At 35.7% G+C, this 27,401-nt stretch overlaps 1 protein-coding gene across 1 annotated transcript in view; it reads right to left on the reverse strand.

The window, feature by feature from the left end:
- MALRD1 (MAM and LDL receptor class A domain containing 1) overlaps window positions 1–27,401 on the reverse strand; it is a 248,160-nt gene that overhangs the window by 136,331 nt on the left and 84,428 nt on the right. Inside the window, exons 21-25 of the mRNA XM_027695630.1 lie at window positions 21,762–21,918; window positions 19,447–19,557; window positions 18,392–18,605; window positions 13,706–13,953; window positions 8,006–8,303 (exon numbers count right to left, since the gene is read on the reverse strand). Of these exons, the coding sequence (XP_027551431.1) occupies window positions 8,006–8,303; window positions 13,706–13,953; window positions 18,392–18,605; window positions 19,447–19,557; window positions 21,762–21,918 (1,028 nt within the window). The remainder of the gene's footprint in view (window positions 1–8,005; window positions 8,304–13,705; window positions 13,954–18,391; window positions 18,606–19,446; window positions 19,558–21,761; window positions 21,919–27,401) is intronic.

The raw sequence follows: 27,401 nt of genomic DNA on the forward strand, positions 1-27,401 counted from the left end.
GGCAGAGCACAGAAGCTGTGTAAAGGGGCTTGGATCCCCTGAAGATACCAGACCGTCACGAAGGCTTCACACTTCGTTGATATGACCGTGGTGGAGCAACTTTTGTCTGGGGTAACGCAGCCCACGGAAAGACCCTTCGTTTGGAGACGAGGGGCTGAGAGAGACTTGGAGACTCCCTCGTGTGTATTGGCAAAAGTCCAACGACTGCTGCTTCATGAAAGACACAGAGAACCTGCTGCCTAGAGAGACCTGCTGCTGAGAGACTGGAAGGGGTCTCTTCTTCTTCTTCCCTCCTGGACTTTTATTTGGAGGTAGAAGAGATTTGGCCCATTGTAAATATTATTGTCATGGTAGAAATAGAGTTAAGATTGTATGTAATGCATTATACTATTTATTTGTTGTACAGTCCTGTAATATATTCCTTTCCCCCCATATTGAGTCTTGTGTTTTTGTCTGGAAAACCCATCTCACATTGGGTTGAGATGTGGGAGGGGGGCTAGGAATCAGGAATTGGATTTTGAGATTTCAAACCATGACACTTCCCATCATCAAAAAAGCAGTTTTTTAAATTTCTATTTCTTTAATTTCTTCTCTTTTTCTCAGTCATGTGAGGTGTTCTGACTTTTAAGTGTAAAAAAAGGTGGTCCTTCCACAGTCAGGAATGCTTTATAAATTTTGACATTTAACAGTCTTTTTACCACTTATTTGGTTGTTAACTTTGTTTATCCTAACACTAAACAGCATCCAGGTGCATCTTGTGGTAGTTAGGTAACTTGTGCAACTTCCAGTATCATTCTACTTGGAAGTCATAGGCTATTGACAAGTCTGAGAACAAAATAAATCAGAGAATGAAAATGAAGTTGTGCAGTGAACTGCCTCAAATTGGTTTTGTGAATCATAATGTATAAACTGAACTTTCAAATAAAATTTACTAATATCTTATGAAAAATAATGTTTTTTGTCTACTGTATACCATATTGAAAATGCAACACCATAACTAAAAAAGTAAAATATAACCCAGACTATTGATAAGTATGTGCTGAAAAAACATTAAGTTACAGCTTGTTTCCTGCAGTTAGACAGGGAGAATAAAGAAGCACACATGTGCTTTCAGTCTTAACCACACATGGAAATTTTGTTCCAGGATGTCTAGACAATTCAAAATGCCCAGCAAAGTTGTACTGCACTAACAGTAAAATAGGACTAGATACTGTGAAATATAACTTTTTTTCAGATAATTTTTGCTGTTGCGAGACAATAGTAAAAACACTTGATATTTCTGAAAATGTGCTGTACTGCAACATTATTTCTCTACTTTTAGGTATGTGAGAAAAAAAAGAGCAATAATTACAGTCAAGTAAGAGTAATTTGTTTGTTAGTTCTTGGAATGCAAAGTAGGGCTAGAGCTTTCGTGTTCTCAGTTCACCCAATCAGAGGCCAGCTCTTAATGTGGAATGTGTAACACATAGGGAAATGTGTTGCAAATTTGTTTCTCCTGACCTCTTACTTATTTAGATACCTGCTCTGGGACACCTTACTCAGAAGCAAGTCTGTGGAGACCCAAGAGCTGAGGAAAGTTTTGAACATGTTAAACTGTTCCGCAAAACAGAAAAACAAGTGCTGACAGAGCCCTACCTCCAAGGACCTTAGATGACATTAATCATGTTCTGAGATGACATTAATCACATTCTGTTGTCCAGTTTCTAGAATTGTAATCAGTTATTGGCCCAGCCTGGGCTCTGACTGCTGATCCAAAGAATTGTTGAGCTTTAATTCACTTTCAAGGTATTAGGTCTGAGAATGAAATTTGTTTCTTTGCCATAAAATTTTAATGAATTATGGGAAATGTCTGCAAATTATCTGTACTTCATTTTATGTTCAAATATTGTAGTTGGTTATGGACAGAAATGTATCCTAAAAAATATTTTTAACATCAATGTAGCTTTAAATTTAGAATGTGTACCAAATTTCTGTCATTATTTTGTAAATTAGACCAGTACAAATAAATGGAATTTTCTTTTTTAGTTTACCAAATGGGCACATTGCTTTCAAATCCTCATACAACCTGGTAATGCTAGAACTCAAAATAAAAGGAGGTAGATCAAAGTCCTAGCTATCAACAAACAAAATGAAGAAATTGTGGAATGATAAAGGTGGTGCAAGGGCAATATTTCTAATTAAATTGATAAAGTACAGCAATTACAATTACATGGACTAGAAATTTAACTGGAGAAGGCTTCACAGAATCAGAAAATACAATATGAAAATCCAGGATATGTATTTTTCTCCTTCACTGTCAATAAAAGTATAATTTTTATTATAACACCCAGAAAATATATGTAGAAGTTGAATTGAATTCACCTGTATGCATGATTATTTTATATCCAAAATTAGTAGCTTTATATAAAGCTACTAAACCGATCTACATATTCTATGGTATTTCCACCATTTTTCTGAAAAGTGTGGAAGTAACTGTGTCCTGTACCAGAAAAGAGAGAGAAAAAATTAAACCTGTCCATTTCTTAGTTTTAAAAGTCTAGACTCCAATTGTAAACCTTTTGTATTACTATATAGGTGAAAATGAAAACTGCCACTTGCATGGAATTTCATTCTAGATATATGTGAGTCTGTTTCTCTTCAGATACTAATGAATAAAAAAAATCACAACTTGCTTCATGCAATTAAGGTAACTATATAGATATAGCAAATCTTCCAAAAGAAATTATGAGTCCTCTTTATAGAGGACTGTGGTTTTTTGTTTTGGCTTTTGCTGTAGTTGTTTTGGGTTTTTTCATTTATTTGTCTGTTTGCTTGGTTTCTTTTTAATTTTTTCTTTGTTTCTCTTTTTCTAGAACTGTTTTTAAATGCTTTAGACATTCTACTTTGTTTCACATGCTGTTCTCGTAGTTAGTGGTCAATGCTGGCTGTTTCAAAGAAAGCTCTAAATGCTTTGTTATTCAATTAGATTTCCATAAAATTATATTTTTCCTCCTTTCAGTATAAGACCACATTATGCACTGAAGCATAAAATGTGAATGTTCTTGTAATTATATATTAGTTACAATAACTGCCACGGTTATTTCTGTTTATGTGTCTGTAAATTTTTATAGGTCTAATTATAACTGCAAAAGAGTGATACAAGCAATACCCTTTGGCCTTTAGAGTACACTAAACTTTTGAGCAATATTTCAAATGAAAATATTTTTGGCAAATCTGATTTTATGATAATTCTATTACTTCGCTTATATTTATTTTAATTATGTTGCTGATGAATTCTATAAATTTTAATTTTTTTTTGTGAATTAGACATTTGTGCTAAAATGATTAAAAAATCAGTCTGGCACTAAAAACACTCCCACTAACCAAAACAAACAAAAAACCAAGCAAAGAACAGAAAAACATAGCAAGATTGTATTCTTTAGCACTTATAAAAGACAAGGAAAGTGCATGAGTAATGAGTTAAGAAACATTGACAGGGATACGAAGTTATTCAGGAATAACTATAAATAATAGGAAAAGCATTTTATGAAAATTAAGTTGCTCAATGTGACTGCTCCCACTGCTAGTTATAAACTGGGCAACCTTCCTGACATCAGCTTGCATTGGAGGACATTTGGCTTTCCTAGAATCCCTGTAACATTGAACCCCAACAGGTGTGTCAGTTATTTCATACAACTACAATGGAGAAAAACAGCCACAGTTAAGCAAATAAATTGCATCCTGAGTGATTGGCAATGAAACGAGACCTTGAGTTACACAAAATAACACAATCTGTCTTCACATAAAGGTGGTGGGATCCTATCATTACCACTCCTAAAGACTGACAGAGCAGAGTATTCAAATAGCTCCAGGAACGCAAAAGCCTAGTGTTCATAAAGGACAAAACAAGCAAGGTTTTAGGATTTATCAGGAAAGAGAGAAAAGAGAGAAAGAATAATTTTGTTACAGTATTATTCCATTGGTCATTTGTTTCCTAAATGCTCTACACAGAGCTGATTTTATAATCCCAAAGGAGTATAGTAGATTTTTTAAAAAGTGAGAGAAAGGAAAACATATGGAATAGTTTTCATATAAGAAATAAGCTGGAACTCCTTTCGTGTATAATGTTGCTTAAGGGGCAATGATTGCAAAGAGAACAATCTGGAGTAGGTGTGTTTGACTGTTGTTCACCATTTTCAGCCAAAAGAGACAGGGTGTAAATAGAGTTGCTTTCTCAGCAAGTGGCAGAACTGTACAACTTGCTGCCAAAAATGAGAAAGGGGCTGAATGTGTTCCCAGGGAAACCAGACTCTATACAGAAGGCAAATACATTAAGGTTTACTGTATATACAAGACCACATTTGGTTCATAAGGTCTCCTAAAAAGGAAATATTAGGAACATTAGGAGGAAGTATCATATATGTTCAGCATCTCACTGACAGCAGTAGAGACAGGATATCAAGTGAAATGGACTTTGATGTGATCCTCTGCGAATATTCCTGTGTTCTGAAAGACACAGGCAACACTTCAGTGGCTTGCTTTTAATTTGTTGAAAATAACTGTCTTCTCTACAAAACTGAAGCAAGCAGAGAACAGTTCTCTAGTCTCTGGGAATAGCTTTTCTTTATTGTAGCCTGTTAATCTGATCAGCAGCCCTTGGCAGCTGTTGTATTCTCAGGCAAATGGTACAGAAACAGGAACAGAAACTCTGATGGAGGGATGTGCCATTTTTATAGTCAGTAACAACAGTGCAGGAGGGAAGGGATGGCAATAACAGAGGACAAGGAAATTTAGAGAACATGGAAGTTGTTGCCAAATCCGTGATGTCTCTTGTTAAAGCGACTATAAGTATAAAATATGACTCATGGATAACTTGTGGATAACTGTTCCACCATTAACCTCCATGGTCTGCAGCAGGACAGCCTACCTCACCATGGTATTCAACATAGGCTGCTGGGGAATCTCTGCTCCAGCACCCGGAGCACCTACTCTCACTTCTTCCCTGACCCTGGTGTCAGCAAAGCTGTTCCTCTCACATGTTCTCACTCCTCTCTCCACCCACAATTGCTGTTGTGCAACAACTTTTCCCTTCTCAAGTGTGTTAATGCAGAGGTGCTGCCACCATTACTGATGGTCTGGGCCCTGGTCAGCGGCAAGTCCATCTTGGAGCTGGCTGGCTTTGGCTCTGTCAGACACGAGGGAAGCTTCTGGCAGCTTCTTGCAGAAGTCACCCCTGCAGCCCTCCTCCCACCCCAAAACCTTGCCACACAAATCCAATAAAGAAACAACTGCAACTTTTATGAAGTTCAGTGTGGCCAGGGTCTGTTCCTGGGCAGGTGTAGATACAGGTAGCCTTTCACACAGAGCAGAATCTAACTCAAGAATCTTACCCCACCGCAGAGACACAGCAACAGGCATAAATAGCATTGTCAGAAAAAAACTGTCTTTGTATTTTCCTACACACAATACGACTGCGAGACTTGAGCAAAAACTGATGTTCCCCCATGCATCACTATTCATACAGATAAAAGTTGATAAGGGCCAGGCTAAAATGATATTTATTGTTTCTCAGGCCCAGCAATTTAAGTGGCTCTCAGAGGCTTTCCACTTCAGCTTTGCTGTTGCTAAGCAACATCATGAGGACAGTCTACAATAACCTGTCAGTTTACAGAAAATGACAATCCTAACTTTCAAAAATATTTGTTTCTAGCTGTCCAGTGATTGCTTTTAGCCTTTAAACATTAGTGCATGCTTTTCTGCAAGAAATGACCACCTTAGAATATATTTTTGTTAATGTGTAGAACTTCAAAGTGTTTATATAGAGTCAGGGAACAATCCTCCTGAACAGTGAGAATCTCTGTCACAGACGGGAAAAGTTAATAACTCAATTCTATCTAGTCTCTGCACAACACCCATTGCCAACATCCATTTCTCTACGTGCAGAAATAACAAGCACAGACCTCCTCAGTATATTTGTCTTACACAGTAATATTGCTCAATAAGACTCAGAAGATTCTCCCTTGCTGTCTGTCTTATGAAGATTATTTACAAAAAAAAGGACATTAAAAAGGAATTGTATAAGAATAGACCTCAAAAACTACAAATCTCTCTCTTAGAGAGGAAATATTTTAACTTTCTTAACAACCATTCTCCCTAGTTGGCGACAAGAAAGGAACAGATCTCTGCTGCATGATGTTCATCATCCTCAGAAACTTGAAAAAATTTGAGAAATGGATAAAAATCTTTCACTTTTGGCTGAACTTTCCTTTGCATATAAGCAGATAAGTCTAAGAGTCTGCATTTTTGCAGCTGATCGTCACAGTCACTCTAGTTGGCTCTAGTTAAAAAAGTTGCATCGCAGAGCACTTTTCACAACATCCAGCATGCATTTTGCCACTGTTCAGAGCATTTCTGTAGGTAGTAGAAGATTTCATACTCTGGTTTGTAAGCCCGCTTTTTGAGCAATGATCCAAACAGATATCACTGCTAAACGGTAGCTGTAAGTTGAACCTCTCAGTGGCTGATGTAAACTCTTATCCCGGACAAGAGAAATTTGTTGATATAGAAAAAATGGTTCACCATAAGGATGAATTTACACCATTACCTCAAAGTGTTATGAATCTACAAAGTTCACAAAGTATATCTGAGATGAGATACACCAAGAAATCAGTCTCTGGTGGCTCTTTCCTGAGATTTTAGTAGCTTTTTTATTATATATATAATAAAAGTGTTTTGGAACATCCTTTACTGTTAAAACCAAAGCTTTTAAAGCTTCTAACATTGCCATAGGGACTTGAATCTACCATTAAGAGGATAGAGCCTGAATATAACAAAAATAAAGAATTAGAAATCTTGGTTAGTGTTCCTCTTAGAGTAATGTTCATATAAAGCTGAACTTTAAAATACTAATCTCATTTGCAAATAAATTCCTATGACTTGTTTAGCAGAAGTAGGAAGACAATACTATGTACTGTCACTGGCACCTTATCAGAGAGATGTCTAGAACCTTTGCCAGTATCTTTTCTACTTATCTTGTGTGTGAAGTACAGTGTAATTTGTTGGGTTTGATGCAGTCTCATCAGTGTTATTTCTCAATGCCTGAGCAGTGCTTAAGGATTTCCTAAATGGGAAGGCTACCCATTAGCAGCAGTAACAAAGCAAAGTAGCTCACATAAATTAATGATTCATTCTCCTGGTAGTCCATGACATTGGGAAATATTAACTTTGTTTTATTGATCAGAAATAGAAGTGAGATAAAATGACTCTCTGCAGCCGTGCAGGAAATTTGTACTAGGCCCAGGAAAAAAATGCGTCTCCTAAATTCCACTTCAGGGGTTTACATTTGAGTAGCTCCGTGATAAATGTGGAAGGAGGAAAAAATATTTGTCCTGTTCTGTCAAAAAGAGTTTCTCCTTTATCATTTGTGTCCAAGCAAATAATGGTAATGAAAAACATCAGTGCTTTCATGAGTAGCTCTTACCTTGGTGTTATTGGGATCCATCCCCATCAGAACTTTATTATTTCTCGTAAGTGTTTGCTGAGTCTTATTTCCCTCGAGTAGTAAGTGAGGATGGTGCAAATAATTGCACCAATGCTAGCACCACACCACACAGGAAGATGGATGTGGTGCCTAAACAGTATGAATAGGAATTCCCACCAGCCAAAAGTATTAAAGCTTGCTGGCCTTATTGCAAACTATCCATATTGGCTCTTTCCCATTCAGTTCTTTAGTTTACAATAACTACATTTTAAAACTATTGAAAAATAAATCCTACTAAATTAACCAGGATATTATCTAAGTAAACATCACCAGACAAGAAGCTCTGCAGATTCATAGGTGTTAAATCAGTACCAAAAAATTACTTCATAAAATATTTTTATTAGAATTTCATGGATTGCCTAAAAGCATTTTAGTTTCTACATGTCTTTATTCTATTTCTCTTTTGAAGAAGAGACAAAGAAATGAAAGCACTGTTGCTCTTCCTTCTTTCTAGACTTACCTAGACTGTCCTTAGCAAGAACATACCTGTTGGAGGCAGCTTTGTGGGTTCTGCTGGTAAAAACTCCTGCAACGGTAAGCACTCCTTGGAAAACGTAAGGTCATCAAGTGCTATGCCATCTTTGGGACCGTTTCCAGCTATCCCTTCAAAGACCACTTCAAAATCTTCGTTTCCATTTCCAGCCAGCGTCACTGCCTTGCGCTGCCAGAAATTTCCCTGGTTTCCGGTAAGATTAAGAAGAATTCTTTCATGTTTTAATGTAGTTCTTTGGTAGACAATCAATGATCCAATGTGAGCTCCATACATATGGTAATAGAAAATTATCTGTAAGCAAGAACAAGAGCATCAAGTATGGAATAGGTCACCTCAGACACAGTCTGCTATTGTATTTAGACTAATTCTTAAACTGAGCATTACTGGTTACATTCACAATATCCCTTAATTTTACTGATTGAAGAAAAATTAATAAAAATGCACAGAAAAAAACTTACTAGTGGCAATTTTTGAACTCTCCCATAAGCCAAACTTTGAAGCCAGCACTAAAATACTCAACAGTTGATCTTTCATCCCTTTGAATAACTCTTGCATGTAAATGTAAATGAATTAAAATACTTAATAAGGAAACAGAGGAATAGAGTAGTGCCATTTACAATATGGGAAGCAACTCGGTTTACTGAACAATTATCTGGTTATAGATGTGTTTGTGCCAGATTATAGAGTGTGTAATTAGAAAATAAACTGTTATGGGAGAAAATATTCTAAATGCACAAATGAAAAAAAAATCTAAAATAAGATATAAGATGTCCTTGGCTTAGAAAACAGTGATTTATTTAATTTTAGTTAGAATGAGGAAAATGAATTATGAAGCACAAAAGTAACACCAAATAAATACAGAACATAAAACAAACTGCTGTGAAAATTCTTCACCGTTAATTGCACTCTAAGTTATTTCCAGTCAAAAAGCAACAAAGGAATACCTGTATTTAGTCAAATTAATACTTAGTCTAGTTCATTATCTTGTTTCTGAAAATATTTCCAAAAATCATGTAGAATCCTGAAAGAAGGTAATTCATGCTATCATATATGCTATCATATATGTTATCATGCTATATATGTCATATCACATGTCTATAGCTCAAATTTCTTTCCAGCATAACGCATGACACAAGCCCTGAAGTATGAAAACTCTTAACTTATTTATTATAGCTATAAAAACACAATAGCAGACATTATGATATCCGTAACGCAGATGTAAAGCCATGTCTCTCTGTGTTACCTGGTGCTGTAGGGTTTACAGGCTTCTGCAGTCTATTTCATTGCATAAATATACTATTTAAAAAAAACCCCTACATTTCTATTTAATTTATATTCTTTAATTATTGATTAGCAAAACCACCCAGGGCTTTGTGTTCCAATTCTTTTGAAAATTTTACTGTGTTTACTTTTAGAATATCTCCTGTGCAATGTAGTCAAATCTAATTTTTATAAGTCAGTTTTCTTACTTGGAAATATTTATACTCACCTGACATTTTCCTGTCCTGTGATTACTATGTTTCTCTTGAAATCCTTCTTTAAGTCAGGCTTTTCTTTCAGTATATGTGTATATCTTTACATCATATAATGTTTTCACATTTTTTTTAGGATTAATCTCTTTCTTTTTACCACTACTGAAGTTTGTTTGCTTTCTGTCATTAAATTCTGAACAGATATTTTCGTAGAGTTTCCCACCACACAACTCCTGACTGACTACAATTCTTTTCAAAATTATCAGACTGTATTTTGTATATTTTCCTTTCTTTTATGATAATTGGATTATACTCCATCCCCCTTCCCTGACCCCAAATATTTCTTTCTGTACTTCACATTTACTTATCTCAATAACACTGAATGATTTCATATATTAGAGTCAACATACTGTCTATTGCAGTATGTTGATTGTAATAGAACTTCTGTTCTATTACATCATTTCAAGATATATCATATAGGAGTAATATCATCTTGCTAACAGTTATACATAAATTTAGTTCTAAACATATATCCAAGTCCTTTCATGGCTGGGGCCCCACATTATTCAAACTTGAATTCATGTGAAATATTCATTCCCATACTTATTTGCTTTTCATCAGGACATAGGTTAGCTCTCTAGCCTCAGTTCTACAATCTTTCTGGATGTTCTCATTCATCAGTTGTCTACTTAATATTTTCAGGTTTATCCTGAAGAATTTATAATAGAGTTTTGAAAGAATTGTAACAACTGGTCCTATTTGTAAATACTTTTCTCATATTGAAATAAATTGGAAAGATTACAATTCAAAAATTTACAGAAAATATAGTATTTGCAAAAACAAACAACTACGAAATGCTTCCTACGACACATAACGTAAAGAAATTGCTGATATTAATGACATCATTCATGCTTTCTATTAATATTCTTAAATTCCCTCAGAATCACAAGGTATGCTAAATGTTTCTGGTACTAATTACAACTAAATTTAACACTTTTTTTCAACACCATCTCTTTTGGCACCACAGTCTGCAACAATGGTGCTTCAACACTGGCTTGAAGGAGCACTCCTTATAGAGATACCTGAAGTACCAGGCTGGTATCTCTACACAATGGTCTGCAGTGAATAATAATTCAAAAAAGGTACATAAGGGTTATTTTTTAACACAACTTTTGTATTAATCCACAATAATATATAAATATCTAAATATCTAAATATCTAAATATATAAATATATGGTTTTCTTATGGATTGAAGTTTCCAGATAATATAATTACTTATCACTGATGCTTTGATGCAGAATTCTTCTTTTTCTTTTGCAGACATATTTTGACATAGTCTTACTTTCTACTTAGGCTGTTTTGCTTGGATTTCTATTCTTTCGAAGATGAAGCTTTGTTTGTGAAAGCCTTGTATACAGACAAACGATTTTTGTTCATGTATGTCCCTTTATAGTTGCTGATGTATATTTGTTTTCTTTGCATAAAATTTATCCCATTGATGTAAATGTACATTTTCCATTGATCTGAAAGAGCCTAAGATCCCATAAGTCTGTTGTAATATATGGTGTAACATTTGCTCCACTAATAACACATAGCAAGGAGTAAAGTACTTTAAGGGACTCTCTGATCTGCTAAGATGAAGCTCTGGATCTTGAAATAATTTTTTTTCATTATTACAATATCCTTTACCAGGAATTTCACTTTGCTTGGTCAAATGCCTATATGTAAGTTTCATAACTGGTCAGAACCTTCAAAAAGTACTATATAATGTCATAAATAGGACTGACTGTTTCAGGTAATATCCTGGATGTCAGAAGTTTTGTCTGTAGAAATGCTCCTTTTTGTAAATAATTTTTAGTGTGACAAAAGCAATAGTTTCCAATAGCTATGTTTCAAGCATTTAATGATGTATCACACATTAAACACTATTCAGACATGAATGTCATTCTCAGTCATTCTGCATTTCTTTGCATGTTTTACTCTTCATAGAAGTTAAATAGTGGAAAAGTTACTTTTAAAGCATAAAACCAGATAAGGTTGAGAAAGACATACTTTCAAATGTGATAGCAAAATAAGCCAACATCTCCAAGCTTGTGTTAGCAGAATTTTTTTTAATATATGAATTTTAGGTAATATAGAAAATTAACGTAGAAAATGAACTCATGTTTCAAATTTTGAAGATAATTCCATAAAGGCCAATTAAGTTTTGCTACTGAATAATAAAATTAGTCAAGTTTTGTTTGGATCATAAAATCAAGCCATCTATATTTAATACATTCTGACTTTCTTATCTATAAAGAGTTTGGGGAGTTTTCAAGCAAAAAGAAGAATTTCAGTAAAATGAACTACTTATAAATTTCAAGGATAAGCAGAACTCTTTCCAAGTTTCAGACAAACTCTTGCTGGTTTTGATTTTCCTCATGATTAGTATGAGATAAATGAAACTGGAGGCAAATGACTGGATATTTTGAACAGAGATGTCACCTCCATATGCAGTAAACTAACTGTTTAGGATTGTTTCAGTCTAAGACAACTTTCGTTTGACATGCATAGTATTGTGATCACACAAACAGTTCAGTTCAAAAGCTTTTTGAAAAACAATTCCATCAAAATTATCCTCTTGAGAGACCTGGCTGTTAGATGTATAAAGGCGAACTGGCAAAATGAGGACAACTAAGGACAAAAGTCTAGGGGAAAATAATTACATGTCCTATTTCACAGGCAAAGCTCAATAAAACTTTACGTATTCCATAAATATAAAGACACTGATATAATCTCAGGCAAGTTTCTTAACAAGTAGCTCCAACAAACGAATCAAAGAAGAAGTCGAAGTGTGGCATCAGTAGTGGAGATGCTCCAAATGCTGGAGAAAAAATTGGCTATTTTATGGCCGGCTCACTAAAGAGCTCTTTAGCTTATTTAACTAAATAGCTAGCCCACAAACATTCCTGTTGCCAACTTACACAAATCTGCATGTGCTATTAGTAAAATAATTAGCAAAATAAAGTCTGAATATTGTTTTTACTTACAGTAGCTCAAAACTCTTTTGAATCTAGGCTGGCATATGACTTAGACAACTCTGCATTTGGTCACTTCTTTTCCACTGTAGTAACTCACAGAAAGAGTAAAATAATTTTAGTGACCATTTAATCTGTTAGGATGAATGTCTGGATCTTAATTAACTATTCAAGAGATTAATTTCTTCATATCAAATTAAATGTTTTTTCCCAGATAATTTCTTCAGTTCTGGAAACCCATTCCTAAGTTTACCTTGAAAATGTTAAGCCATTCCTGCCTAAATTGTTTTCTACAGTCTTTCTAAATTTTTCTTTGCTAATTTTCCAAAGGCTAAAAGTACTGTTTCTCTCCCACCACAGCTCCATTTATGCGCAATATTCCTCTCCATGTAAATAATATATAGAGATATTTTGTTATCTCTTTTCTTATTACTATTTAAAAATTATTACTAATTTTAATAGTAATTAGAATATTCATGTTAAAACTTCCACTTCATGTTTGACTCTGATGTTAGAAACTGAGATGCCACTCATTTTTGCCCTGACACTTAAAGACTATGAAAATTTGGAAAAATGCCATTTCAAAACAGTGCACAGTTGAACTTTCTGGAAAATTATTCTTTTGGCAAAACTGTAAAAGATATATAAAAACCAGGAAACTTTTTATTCCAGGTTTGCAAAGAAATGACCAAGCTGAAGTCACTACAATGTGCTGGAGTGTTGTGGGAAATCAAGGCTTACATTTCTCCATTCTCTAGAGAGCTGGGAACAAAACCTTCTGTCACACATCCTACCATTTGCAGTTGTACTCTTTAAAAACTGTTTGTTACTGTATTTTCTCCATAAATTTTTTACTGCAATTTTCTCCATAAAATTGCAAACCATTAAATAGCTGTTTGCTACTTCGGATGAGTGTTGCATAAGACATTGTAAATCAGACACTCTATTCACTGTCAACTTCATCCGAATCTCCCAGACACATATTTCCTTACAGAAATCATTTTTCTCCCACAGCAAAATACAAATTTTCCTAAGATTTCAAGCATATAAGATCAGATCCTGACTTTTCCAAAAAAAGTTTGTTTGTTTGTTTGTTTCCTGAGGAATTATTTCAGTGATCACTTTATTCATTTTATGAGTGGTATCTTGGTGCAATCTAGAAATCAAATTCTTTATTTCTTGTAATACCCCACCCTCATGTACCTTGCAGTTTTTATTCCTTCTGCTTAGGACAGGACTAGAAATCCTAGCTTTCTGTCCTGGCAGCTGAAAAAATGAACTCTTTATAAAAATATAATGACCAGATGGCTCTTGCAGTGTATGATCAGTAGCTGGTCCAGTGCCCAATTTTGGTGTACTGCTAGTTCTCAGGTTCCAGTCAAAATCATCATTTTCATCTTGCTTCCATCCACAAAGATCATACTCAAAATTGCAATGCCCAATAGATGTACCTGAAAGACATTTGCATACACATGAGAAGAGATTTTTTTTTTTGGAATGTAATCAGATACATATACTGTACCCTGGTGAAGGGTCTGGAGCACAAGTCTGATGAGGAGTGACTGAGGAAGCTGTGGTTGTTCAGCTTGGAGAAAAGGAGGCTCAGGGGCAACCTTATTGTTCTTGACAACTACAAGAAAGGAGACCAGTGAGGTGGGGTTCTCCAAATTAACAAGGGATAGGATGAGGAGAAATGGCTTCAAGTCACATGAGGAGGTTAAGATGGATATTAGGAAAACTTTCTTCACAGAAAGGATTGTCAAGCATTGGAACAAGCTGCCCAGGGAAGTGATTGAGTCACCATCTCTGTAGGTATTCAAAAGATGTGTAGATGTGGGGCTCAGGGACTGGCAATGCTAGGATAACAGCAGGATTTGATAATATCAAAGGTCTTTTTCAACCTATATGATTCTATGATTATCTAGATTTCTCCTTAAGTTGTATTTAATGCCTAGAAAAAGAGGTAGTTGTCATAATTTTGGTTGATTTTCATATGAATCAATATGCATGTTTTTTACCAATTTTCAAATCTTGAATGTCAAAACAGCAACCATGGTGAGTAAACTGTCCACGTAAATTACGGTGAGGTCAACTGCACCACTCTAGAAGTTTAAGCTCTGTATATTTTTCCCTCTATGCATCTATAAGTTAATTATAATGATTACCAAGTAAGACTAAAGTTGCTGAAATAAGCTGGAATTTCAACAGAGCCTTCAAGAGACTTTTGACTGTGCCCTGAATATTCTTACTATTATTGCTGGAAAGGAAAGTGCTTTGAAGACAAATTTGGAAACTGTATCAATTATTTAGTCTGACAATATAAGAAATTACAAAAGCTCTCTTGCAAAATGTATACAAAACCTGAGCCTCTTCTGGGATCTGATGAAGTTCAGTCATTTCAAAGTAGCTTTATTTAATTGACAGCCGACCAGAAGCATCAGTGGTGAGGCCAAGGAGCTGGAATCTATGGAATCTACACATGTACTCAAAGAGTGCAGATAGCTACCTCAAAAATTTCAGGCTGAAATAAAATGAAATACTTTTTCCTTGTATTTTTCTCTCTTAAGGTCATAAGGTGAAAAAGAAGGTAGAAACTTTTTCTTAAAAATATGAACTATTTAGTAAAAATAGCTTCGCTGCCTTTTACATTTGCCCTTTACAGCATATATGAGGCCATCTGAAATAACAATTAAAATCACCCAAACCTGATGTGCTAAATAATATGATTACCTTTTATGAAAAATATAGACTGTGGTTTACCTCAATTGCCCATAAAATTGGTTAGTCTTCATATTTTGCCATATGATTACTTAGTTACTTAAATTTCAGGATCCTCCTTTAAGAAATTCCTTCCATTACTTAAAAGTTCCATCTTGAGTCAGTAAAACTAATGCGTGCAACTGCCTATTTTATTTTAAAGACATGTTTTCAAGAATCAAGACCTTAACTCATGATCACTGAATGTCCCTGTTAATGCTGTAGATGTTTGTGTTACCTAAGTTAAATTTGGGTGTCCTTGTAGGATCTCTATAGTCAACAAAGAAAAACACTCATTTCTATAGGAAAATGTATTTAATCTAACTCAAACAACTGATTGTAAGTTGCACGGACTTCAGCCTGAAAATGAGTCACTCCACTGATGAAAAAGAGAATTTAGGCAGCCTGCTTAGATGCTTGAGTTACAGCAGGTGACTGTGCACTTGCATGTTAAATCTTTGGTAATAGACACTTCTACAAAGAATTCTTACTAATGAAGTACAAAAACTAAGCTAATCCTTCCCTCTGTGGAGCAGTGACACAGGGTTGCTGAACTAGTCTACTGAATGACAACTTAATAATTTAAGAAAAACACTTAACTGTAAGACTGAATCATATTGATCACAAATGATTTAATGTATCTTTGTAATAAACTAAATAATTAATTGGAGCAAAATTTTAGCTGTTTTAAGTCATATTATTACCAACTATGCCTAGATGACAAGAAATGCAAACTATGGGAGCAGACTTGTAGAGCAAAACAACTCTGAGCATGGATCATTCATTCCTTATCTAATGGAATAATTTCTAAACATTTGACAAAACAGTGTATCTGTACTTAACTTATGTTACAGCACTGTTGTCACACAACTAGCTTAAGAGAGTCCTCCTCAAAGCAAATAAAACCAAGGCACAGATCTCTTAATAGCAATATTTCAGCTTTATGAGGCATAGTTTATAGCTCAGCAGTACTGGCTTTATCTAGACATTGATAATTGGCTTGGTGAGTATTGTCTTGAGATGTAGTCCCAATGACATTCTGGAGTCTCAGGAATATAACAAAGGTTAGAGGCTAGTTTCCTTCTATATGGTGCAGAAAGATTTCCTTAATTAAGGTATGACGACTTCATGCACATAGCTCACCACATCTACAACCAGAGTTAGAAATCCAGGAATGACTACTCCTAAAAGGTGATTTGGAGATGCCTAGAAGTTGTCGGTCTTCATACTTTTAAACAAAATTGCTATGGATGGACAAAACTACCCATTTCTTGTTCTCTGTGCTTTGGTCTATCCTGTATTGCCCTACTAGAGCTTTCCTCAGGCTCTGAAGTTTGAGGTTTTCAAGCTACCATTCTATTGCTCAGCGGTGAGGAAACAAATATTTGATGGCTGGAATGAAGAAACCTTCATAAAGAGTGGAAATATGTGTTTCCTATCATTGTGTTCTTTTAGGAGGCAGCCTGCCTTATCAAAAAGCTGGGAAAAAAGGAATTAATATTTTTCTGTTAGGTATATTTTCAGCAAGTACTATATGATGTATTTCTACATTATTAAATGTATAAGGCAGAGGCAGGATCAATAAAAGAAATGACAAATTCTCCAGCATATTGTGGAAATTTAAAGCAGCATACCTATTTCAAAACTGAAGAAAAAAAGAAAAAAGAAAAAAAGAAAAAGAAAATGAAAGGAAAAATTAGTCTAACTCCTGATGTAAGCAATTGAATAGAGCACCACCAGAGCTAAGAAAAAAGTCCTAATTGGTCACCAAGTATTTACGGTACAATTAGACGCTATGAAACGGGTTCACTTTTTTTATCTGAAACAAAATACATGTTGATTTACAAGTTTCAGCCCAGTAATGAGCCATGTGCTTTTAAAGCTCCATAATATTTCACTGTAAAGCTTACAGTTTAAAATGCAGATGGGGAAATGGTTTTTTTTTTGAGAATTTTTTGACTTTTTTTTCTTTACTTAAAAATAATAATAAAAAACCACTTTTGAGGAAACCATTTACTTTGTGGGACTGTGTCTAGTCACCTTTCCAATGGGAAATCAAAATAAAATCCTTACTTTAGTAGATTGCAAAACTAAATCTCATCAGACTATTTGAACCATTTTGCCTTTAATGCTTCAGTTTTTACTTGGCTGATGGTGTTTGATGGGAAATACAGACAATCAAAAATTTTTTTAAAAAAACTTAAACAGTTCTTAAATATTTCAGAAAGTAAAAGCCAAAGCCTGAGAATCTTTTTCAATAAAGTAATTCCAGTTGAAACAGTTCTCATTTTTAATTACAGGAGATCCGAAGTGAATATCCCCATAAAGGTTAGTGATGTACTATTTCTGAATTGGAAGTCACTGAGGAGTTAAATGAAAATAATTTGCAAAAAAATTTGCAAAACACAGTCCCTTTGCCATGTACTTTAGATCAATAGAATATCAGCATACTTTTGCTTCATAGAATTTGTATTCACTGAGAATTTGATAAACTGTATTCATATTCTCCATAAAAATGAGGCACCTTTTCATATGGTACCAAATAATGTAGATTTGATTGTGTGAGCCTTTCCCACTATTGTAGTAGAAAAAAAAAAGAGAAAGTGTTAATACCATATATTGTGATCCAGGAGGAGCCATTTGATGTGAAACATCATTCTTTGAATCAGATACCACATATGCTGTTTCCTGATACCTCTTGTAAAACCAAAATTGTACAGTATTGAGATTAAAATGATCTGCTGAGAGACCCGACAATCCTTGAAATATCTAAGGAGGTAGGTCCCCCATCTCCCAAGGGTATTATGCTTGAAGTATTTTTTTTCAGCTTTAATACATTCTTTTCATATGGAAAGAAGGATAATTGTATTCTACTTTTAAAGACAGCTGCTTTCTGAGTTATTTTAAGAAATTCATTACCAGCTCTTTGTATTTTCTATAATGTGATTTTAAATTAAATAATAGTAATTTCAAATCCTTAAAAGCCAAGGAATAGAACTAAATTATTACTTTAAGCAAATTATTCTTGTTTGTTTTCTTAGCTGATAAGCTGTCAAAAGTATTCAAGTAATAAAAATTCACAGCAGGCACAGTTACTTATGATAATTATATTAAAAAAGAATCCATTCTTACTGCAAGTAGTAGGGCTTTCATCCGAGTTATCTGCACAGTCATTTACAAAATCACACAGATTATTCTTTGGGATGCAGTACTTGTTGGCACATGTGAATTCCTCTGATGTGCAAGGTTTGCTTGAGATGAGCAAAGGGGAACAATCTTCAAAGGTAATATCATCCACTGCCACGTCTCCCATGTAACTGACACCACGTTTTACCCTGAAAATAACCTAATAAAAATTACAGAGCTATTACAGTAAGCCACTAATAAGGTATAGAAAAGCTTATACACACAACATGAGAAGAACAGAGACTGGTGGTTCTTGCAAATCGTAGAATATGAAGTGGTCAGTTCTTCAAAGCTCAGTCCTACAAAAGCTTGTACTACAGCTTGTACAGATCTGTTACTATAGTTATTGAAGAGTCATCTTCTAACATTACCAAGAACAAAAAAAAAAAAGGAAATAAATTGTGCAATATAGATACCAGCCCTCACTCATCCTGAATTAATAGCAAGAGTTTCACCTACTTCTGCAAAATAAGTCTGAAAAAGAGTAGTCGTTTATTCCCATAAATGTAAGAAGAATGTTAAAGTTTCATCAAAAGTCCATGAAGTATCAGGTAATGTAACACTTAAAAATATGTTCCTGACTGTTTTTTCTTCATAAGACTACAACTAAGCATGGCAAGCATCTCTAAGAGGTTTGGGAATCTGCTCTTATTTCAAAGCAAACCTCATGCTCAAGATTCTTTTTTCAAAATCCAGATGTTTTTACTTACTACACAATAAGGAGAAAGAAGTAGAATAATTTAACCTAAGTTGGGTTCAAGGACAGAAGAAATTCTCAGTCTTAAAAATGAATATCAGTCTGAGATTAAAGAGGAATGAGAAATCTCCAAAAAACTTGAGTCCAGCTCAGGTAACCACTCAGACAGACAAAGAGATGACTTTTGCTATTCGGATGAGAGACACATGTACAGGGCAAAAAGGAAAGTGAGGAGGTGAAGTATGTATAATATAGAAGTACTAAAGCCAGCTGTGTAGGAAGCACACAGTATAGGAATACACACCTGAAAATTTGATCGAATTCCCAAGAACACTTCTGCTCTGTTCCACTGGGGACCTTGGCTGCCACTTTGAGTCCACAATTTAGAAGTGCTGCTACTGGTTTTACAGAGTACCTAAAAAGGGAAATAATTCTAGGTCACTAAAAAATATCTTTCCATTTCCAACTCACTTTAGGGTCCCTTAATTCCATACAAGAGTACAAAAGCATCCTGTCCATCTCATCTCTATACCATCATTAAATATCACAGAATCGTAGAATATCTGGAACTGGAAGGGACCATCAACTCCAGATCCCTACTCCTCGAAGGACAACCTAAAATAAAATCATATGACTAGGAGTATTGTCTAAACGCTCCTTGCACTCTGACAGGCTTGGTTCAGTGCCCACTTCCCTGGGAAGCCTGTTGCAGTGCCCGACCACCTTCTCAGTGAAGAACCTTTTCCTGATGTCCTACCCAACACAAATGGATATGCCAGCATAAGTGACTATACCAAGGAAATAATGCTCTAAGCTTTTCTGACCTCAGAAAACATACTCAGTCCAGAGCCTTAACTTGGACTAACTTACCTCATTAATTTACCCAGAGTGGCTAACAGTGAATAAAAATTCTTAATTACTGGGTTGTAATTCAGTTGTAAAACATGGGAAAATTACTAACGTGTCATATATACTAGTTCATACATAAATTAGACTGTTCTTCTGGGATAGATTGTCTTGTCCTGATTCTTATGAAACTTTTTTTTCTTTTACAAATAAAAACTTGGTCTTTTTTTATAAAGACCAAATTTCATATATTTGGGCAATGAAAGACTTGTAAATCCCTATACCCCTGGAAATAGTCAGTGAACTGGGGAAAGATGGCACTTTTCAACATGAGCAGAAAGTCCGAAATGTGATTGCTCCAACCTCTTGGGCATCCAAATTCAACTGAGCTGACAATAACAACAAGATGAGCATTTGATGAAGTGTGTCAAGCTGTGTCTCCAGTCAGTACTAGAGAGCTAAACATCCATTCACCAGTTGCCTGAACTACTTCTGCTTTCAAGGATTTACTGCTACTCTGCGTAATCTTCTTAGGGCAGCCCAGGCAATTTTCATCATAATGAAAAAACCCTTTTTTTGTTTTAATTTATGCAGTCCCATGAGTGTATATGATGTTGCATAACAGGTAAGTTCCACCAAGCAAACAGCAGATCCTTACACTAAGGAGCTTTCATTCCAGGGGAACAAAAGGAACAGATAATATATTAAATTGGATAGAAAAACAAAGTGACATCCAACTTTACAGACAAGAAGAACTGTCCATAGAAGACATAAATTTAAGGGAAAATAAATAAATTAGAGAGAAAGGAATTACAGATATTATTTGAGAGAATAAAGGATGCTGAATAAGAAAATATCTTTTTTACTCTCAATACAAACTATATTTTTATCTGAGGATACATGTGTGACTATAGACACGTGCACACATGCTTTTATGTAGACTGTGAATTACCTGTTCTATTATATATGCAATTTGATACTGAATGCAAAGGTGACTGAGTGACTTATCCTGAGTATTTTTTCGATCCATTCCTGATGCTGTAGGTATTTTGTAACAATAATGGGAAATCCCATTTTATGTTGTGTGGCAAAAAAAAATTGTTCTGTTTTATTAATTCTCTTTGCAGTGACTCTGATCTACAAGCTGCTAATGAGTTAAATTTCTTTTCAAGAAGTGCTTTATTTTAACTAGAGTTAAGAAAAAGGTATGGGTAAGCACATTTGTTACTTATATATCATAGAAATAGTTCAATGGTGCTTACATTAATATAATCAAACTCTGAAAACTGTATCTTCAACTTTCCAAGGACTAAGCTATTTCTACAAAATTTTAGCTCAAATTTTGATACAATTACTTCTTTTGTTCCTACTCCAACATTCAGGCAAAGACCTTGATGCCCTATTATCTACTGTTGCTTTTCAGTGTCAAAGGGTATTGTGTAATACCAGGCTTTTGCTTGTATGGAAGTTCCAACTGTGGTATCTCTACAAGGTCAGAATTTTTGGTTGTTATAGGTTATATTTTCCCCAGCCTATTGAAGCTAATTCTTCCTTCAGATCATAATATATTGAGAGAAGTAGAGTGTTAGTAATTATTCATTTTCATTTATTAGCAGCCGAGGCTTTAATGAAATTAAAAGAGAAGGTATAAATTTCCTCACAGTAATTTCACGCTGTTAAAAAAAACCCCAAAACCAAAAACCAAAACAAACAAAAAACCCACAAAACAAACAATCAAGCAAAAAAAATCCCAAACAAATAGCATCTCCATACCTCCAGAGAACCTATTGTTGAACCATTCATGTAGTTCCAGAATATGACTTTGCATCTGGGACCCGTTAAGGAGATGACTGTGGTAGCAAAGTCAGCTGTGTCACCAAATTCTCCATTTGAGCTATCTGCAAACAGATACCAGCCTTCTTCAGTACCCCTGCTCAAAGAAAAAGGGTTATCTTTATTAAAACAAAAAATATAATCATAATTAAGTTATGATTGCAATATTTCTCTAGATAGTATCTGCTGTCTGGGTATCTGGATACATTCTAGTGTGCAGCCAGAACCCCAAGAAACCCTCGCAAATGCAGCTGATATTTTCATATCAGAGATAGGCAAAAAAAATAAAGAGTTGAAGTCAACCTTTATCCACAGGATCATACAGATGTGGGCTAGAGGGCCTCTGGCTTTCCCTACAACCCTTTCCAAAGGGAAATCAGAGGGTTCAATCCTGCCTTAAAGTAAAGAATATCCAAGACACCAGGTGCAATTTTGTCTCCTGATCTGCTGGAAAAGATGGAAAGATGAAGTAAGCATCAGACTCTGAGTGTACAGAGAGACCAGAAGTGCAGTTTTGGTGTTTTGGGCATGCGAGATTTGGCCTCTAAAACACTTGTTTCCCAAGTAAAAAGCAGCTGTTAAACAAAGATGAGATTCTGCTCTCCCCAGTGGAGGTGCTTCATGCTCAGTGCTTCTCAAAACAACCTTTCCAACAAGTGCTCACAAACCTGATGATGTAGCCTATGTTTTTAAATAGGTGCTGGTGTTAGGTTTTCCTTGCTTTTCAGTTTTCTTGACTGACCAAGTTCTGAGCAACCATTCTGTAAAGTTGTACCAGTACAGCTGTGAGAAGGCAGTGACCATGCCCAGCAAGTACTGCCAGGAGAAGTACAATATGTCCAAAGATGTCATGGCATCAGGCCCTTCTCAGACTGAAAGTCCTGCCTAATGGGAAGAGTCAGGAATTTGATGGTACAGATTCAGAAGCAGCCTTTCAAAAATCCTCAAAAAACAGAGACTGTTTCACTACTTGTTACTTAGAGTACTGCTTTTACCTCCACTGGTGTCACACTAGAAATTAAAAACAAAATGAAACAAAACAAAATAAACCCCCAAAACAATGAAAAAGACAACATTTTAAAATGTGGGGCATACCATCATTTGGTGTAGGTCAGACATGTTACAAGTGAAATCAGTGAAGACTGTTCATAAACCCAGCAGAGACTGAAGTCAGTCAGGGGGAGATTCCAGGGGGAAGAATAATGATCTGTGGAAATCAGGATCTTCTCCACAGTTTTATTTTACTTTTCATTCAGAGACAGATGAGAGAATTTTTGCTGAAGCTTTTCTTTTATCACTGAATTCTGGCAATTCAGACATTTTCATAATTACTTCCTGCATTTTCATTATCGTTTAGACAGCAGCCTAAATATTAAAAGTTTCTCCTAATAAACTGCAGGTACTATAATTAATAGTTGAAAACTTTGAAAACTCATAGTTACAGGTCTTTTAAGCAAGTATATATTCGGAATATTAATTTATTTCCCTCCTTTCTACTGAAGAAAGCTGTAACAATGTAACAATTTTAGGTTTCTTCTTTTCCTTGGTGCTGAGTATTCTGTCAGGGTCTGGCCCAGAGGTAAGAGAGTATCCAGTTCTCTTAAGGTTTGCAAAATATTTAAAAATTCAGAATTTGCTACTTGGAAAGCATGCCTTCGGTGGCCCAAAAGAGTCAACTCTGTATTTACAACAGCACTCAAGAGGACTGTAAGAAGCAGAATGACGAAAAGCTCTGAAAAGAAGTAGCACTTACAGCCCTCATACTTCCTGGGTTATTCAGTATTCCGTCCATGACTCTCAGTGAGATTAGTTTAAAGCAGTGGTAGGGTACAATCAGTACTATGACAACATTCAATTATCCATCTCTTATTGATATGTTCTGTCAGACATGTCTTTGTCCTGAAGGCAGACCAAAGATCACATCTCTGCCTAGATGCTACTTGCCCCATGGCACATCCTAAGAAGGTAGAGGTCACTGCAATTTTTTTCACCTTGTTTCAGTGCTTGCTACAATATCACATTTAAAACTATTAAACCAGAGGAAAGTTAAGTTTACCAGTGAAACACTTCACAGAACACTAGACGTTAAGCTTGGTGGCAGTATGCGATTACAAGAATATTAAGGTTATGTGGGAAAGTGGCGGGAAACAGAAGGATCAGAAAGGAATGGGTAAGTATGTGTCAAGCACTCTTGTTGACTTTCACTCCTATCATGGAAATTTTTACACTTAGGACTACAAGACTTACATACTTGTGATCTATCCATGTTCTTTAAAAGAAATGCTTTCTCCTAGTGACATTAATTTGCATCATGTTTGCTCACAGAAGAAAGAAATTTCTCTGTTTTGAAGTCATGAAGCTGTCTAGTCTAGCAGCCTGCATGGAATTTACAGGGAGGTGCACATTCTATAGGGGGAAGAGTTTCAAGAAAGCAATAAGAAATCATTCTGTTTGCATAGAGTTCATATGCTAGAGGACCCTCATCTTCTATGGATACATCTTTTGTAGCAGAGCCAGTTACCGTATATGCAACCATCTGTTCAGTTTGTCAAGCTCCGATTTCAAAGTAAAAGATTTCTTAGATGGCCTACCTGTATTTTAAACTAGTAAGAAATATACAGTGACAAAGTATACCAAAATTTCCATAAACATAAATTATAAGTCTCTCTTACTCTGCTCAGATGTTGTTCTTGTCTTCACCCACCATCTTTGTTTTTAAGTGATCTTTAGTGAAGATAACAATTTCTTCATTGTGTGATTTAGTCATCTGACCCCTCCTTAAATTCCTTTCTTTCCTATTCCATAAAAGTATTCCCCTGATTTTTTTTTTTAGTGAGATCTCAAGGACTCAATGATAACAAGTGTAAAACAAGATATTGTTAAACATGTATAACAGTAAATAAATCTGGCCTTCAATGTAGATCTTATGTAAGTGCTGAAATTCAGCAGAACACAGTAAGACTCCCCTGCCAATAGTTCCAAGAGCTCAGGCTAATTTGGAAAATTATCCCATGGAAAACCTTTCAGTTGGCAGCTACAGTAAGTGTCATTAAAATCTTGATACTTACCCTTTGAAAATAATTAATTTTACCTCTATACTGAAAGCATTCCTTATATAGAGACATTCCTGCGCCAGTGCAATAATCCTAATTAATTTCAGAGGGAAAAACACAACATTTTAAAGGATATAAAGTTTTCAACAAAAGCAACCGACCTATATTTGTACACTTGTCTTTGTTAATAGCTTAATATTTCAAATATCTTTTAAACTGTAGTTGGCAAAAAATGGGCATTCATAAAAGAATCTTCACTGTATTTCCCTTTTCAAAGCATTCAAAAGAACTCAGTGAACTGAATATACTAAATGGGAATTAACAGTGAGGGAAAGATTAGATGTGTTAAGAAAAGTTGGAGACCTATCAAATAATTAAGCCCATCCTAAATCTAGCAGTGTTACAAGTAATGTCTCATGCTGTGAATTACACATTTCACAGTAGTAGTGGTCTATTGTTAGAATGTTTGAAAGTGGATCAAAAATTTATCAGCTGAACTTTCTTGTACAGAAAGTTTAAGATCTGACTTAATTAGTTGTTAGACATACCTTAGTTTTTAAAGTGTTAATTCATCTATGTATCTTCTACAAATTGTTTGAGAATGTCTAATTAAGCACTTAAATGGACTTATAAAATACCTTTTACTCATTATTTTTCTTTAGGATTGAAAACTAAACCTGATTAGAAAATAAAAACTGCATTTCATTAAAGATTTCTGATTTCCTCCCAAATCTCAGCAATGAGAAAAGCAAACAAACAACAACCACAGAATCACATAAAAGCACACAGAATCAGCCAGGTTGGAAAAGACCTCTGAGATCATCAAGTCCAACCCATGACCCAACACCACCCTAATTGCCACATGCAGTCTCTTCTTAAATACCTCCAGGGACAGTGACTCTACCACCTCCCTGGGCAAACTATTCCAATGTCTGATCACTCTCTCTGTAAAGAATTTCTTTCTAATGTCTAACCTAAACCACCCCTGGCACATCTTAAGACTATGCCCTCTTGTCCTACTGCTGGTGCCTGGGAGAAGAGACCAACTCCCACCTGGCTCCAACCTCCTTTCAGGTGGTTGTAGAGAGTGATAAGGTCTCCCCTGACCCTCGTCTTCTCCAACCTAAACAGCCCCAGCTCCCTCAGCCGCTCCTCATAGGGCCTGTGTTCCAGTCCCTTCCCCAGCCTCATTGCCCTTCTTTGGACACTCTCCAGCACCTCAATGTCCTTCCTGAACTGAGGGCCCCAAAACTGGACACAGCACTCAAGGTGCAGCCTAACTACTGCTGAGTGAAGGGGCAGAATCACTGCCCTGGTCCTACTGTTCCTAACACAGGCCAGGATGCCATTGGCCTTCTTGGCCACCTGGACACACTGCTGGCTCATGTTCAGCTTCCTGTTGAAGAGATGGAAATTTCAGTTTCCTTAGAGTTATATGTATCCCAATGATTAGCACACCATATTAAATTTTGCAATTCAGAAAGCAACAGCCTCCACATGCATTTTCATTTTTCCTGAATATATACGTCCATAAACACTGTGCAGTATCTACAGAGCAAATCAGAGCCCCATAGACATGTTGGACTTATTACACATTGAAAGTATTATTCTTCAGCTCTCCAAAACCATCTGCCCAAGATGTGCCAGGTTAGTGACCTATTATTGGACCAGATGGGTTTCTGTACAGAGAAAAAAACCAAAATAGTGGTCAAGAAAACCCCGTAGGGGACAAGATGACATTCAAAAGTAGCACTGTCTTCACTGAAGATATTGTCTTCATATGACAGCATATACACTTTCAAGACACACATAGGATAATCCAAGCAAAGTCATCTTCCAGCCTTTGAATGAGGTATTTGCCTGTAGCACACAGATGTCTCAAATGCTTTATCTAAACATCACATGGACAAAGCTATCCCAACATGGGAAAAGTATTAGAAAAGGTTTGATTTTGGTTATAAAGCACTGCTGAAATCAAGAAGGTATCTGTAATGAAGAAGACAATACTGGCATGAAGCTAGTGGGAAGAGAAGGCAACATCAGAAAGGAAGCAGCCAAGGAAGCTGTGACCTGTGCTGAGAGTGCTGGGAGGACTGAAAGCTCAGGCTGTCTTTTTGGTAGCACAAGGAAGCTGCTGCAGTGACTGGAGGAGGGGTGGCCTTGGTTCCTCTCATCCATCCGTTTGCAAATCTACAACTTGCCTTTGATTTTCAACTTTGGACCCTTCCATCTAGGCACTAGGAGGCTGTTGCAGCAATGAATCTCCCTTTCTTCCTGCAGGTTGTTTCATGCCTTTACACCTCGCAAATCGTGAGACAGTTCAGTTCTAAAGAAAATTATATAAATCTTATGGAAGGATTTTTAAGGGGAATTATACTGTACTGGAGAGGATCCTCATCCATGAAACACCCTGTTGCTCCTCTTCCTGTCTGGCCACTGAAGAATTTTCCCTCTGCGTTTTTTCACAAAGAGAAAATCTTACCTTTAGAGTCAATGTATCTGGCTATGAATGCTCCAAAGAGAGCTC

This window comes from Neopelma chrysocephalum, unplaced genomic scaffold, assembly GCF_003984885.1.
Source record: "Neopelma chrysocephalum unplaced genomic scaffold, ASM398488v2 Primary Assembly neopelma1_102, whole genome shotgun sequence".
Taxonomy (NCBI): domain Eukaryota; kingdom Metazoa; phylum Chordata; class Aves; order Passeriformes; family Pipridae; genus Neopelma; species Neopelma chrysocephalum.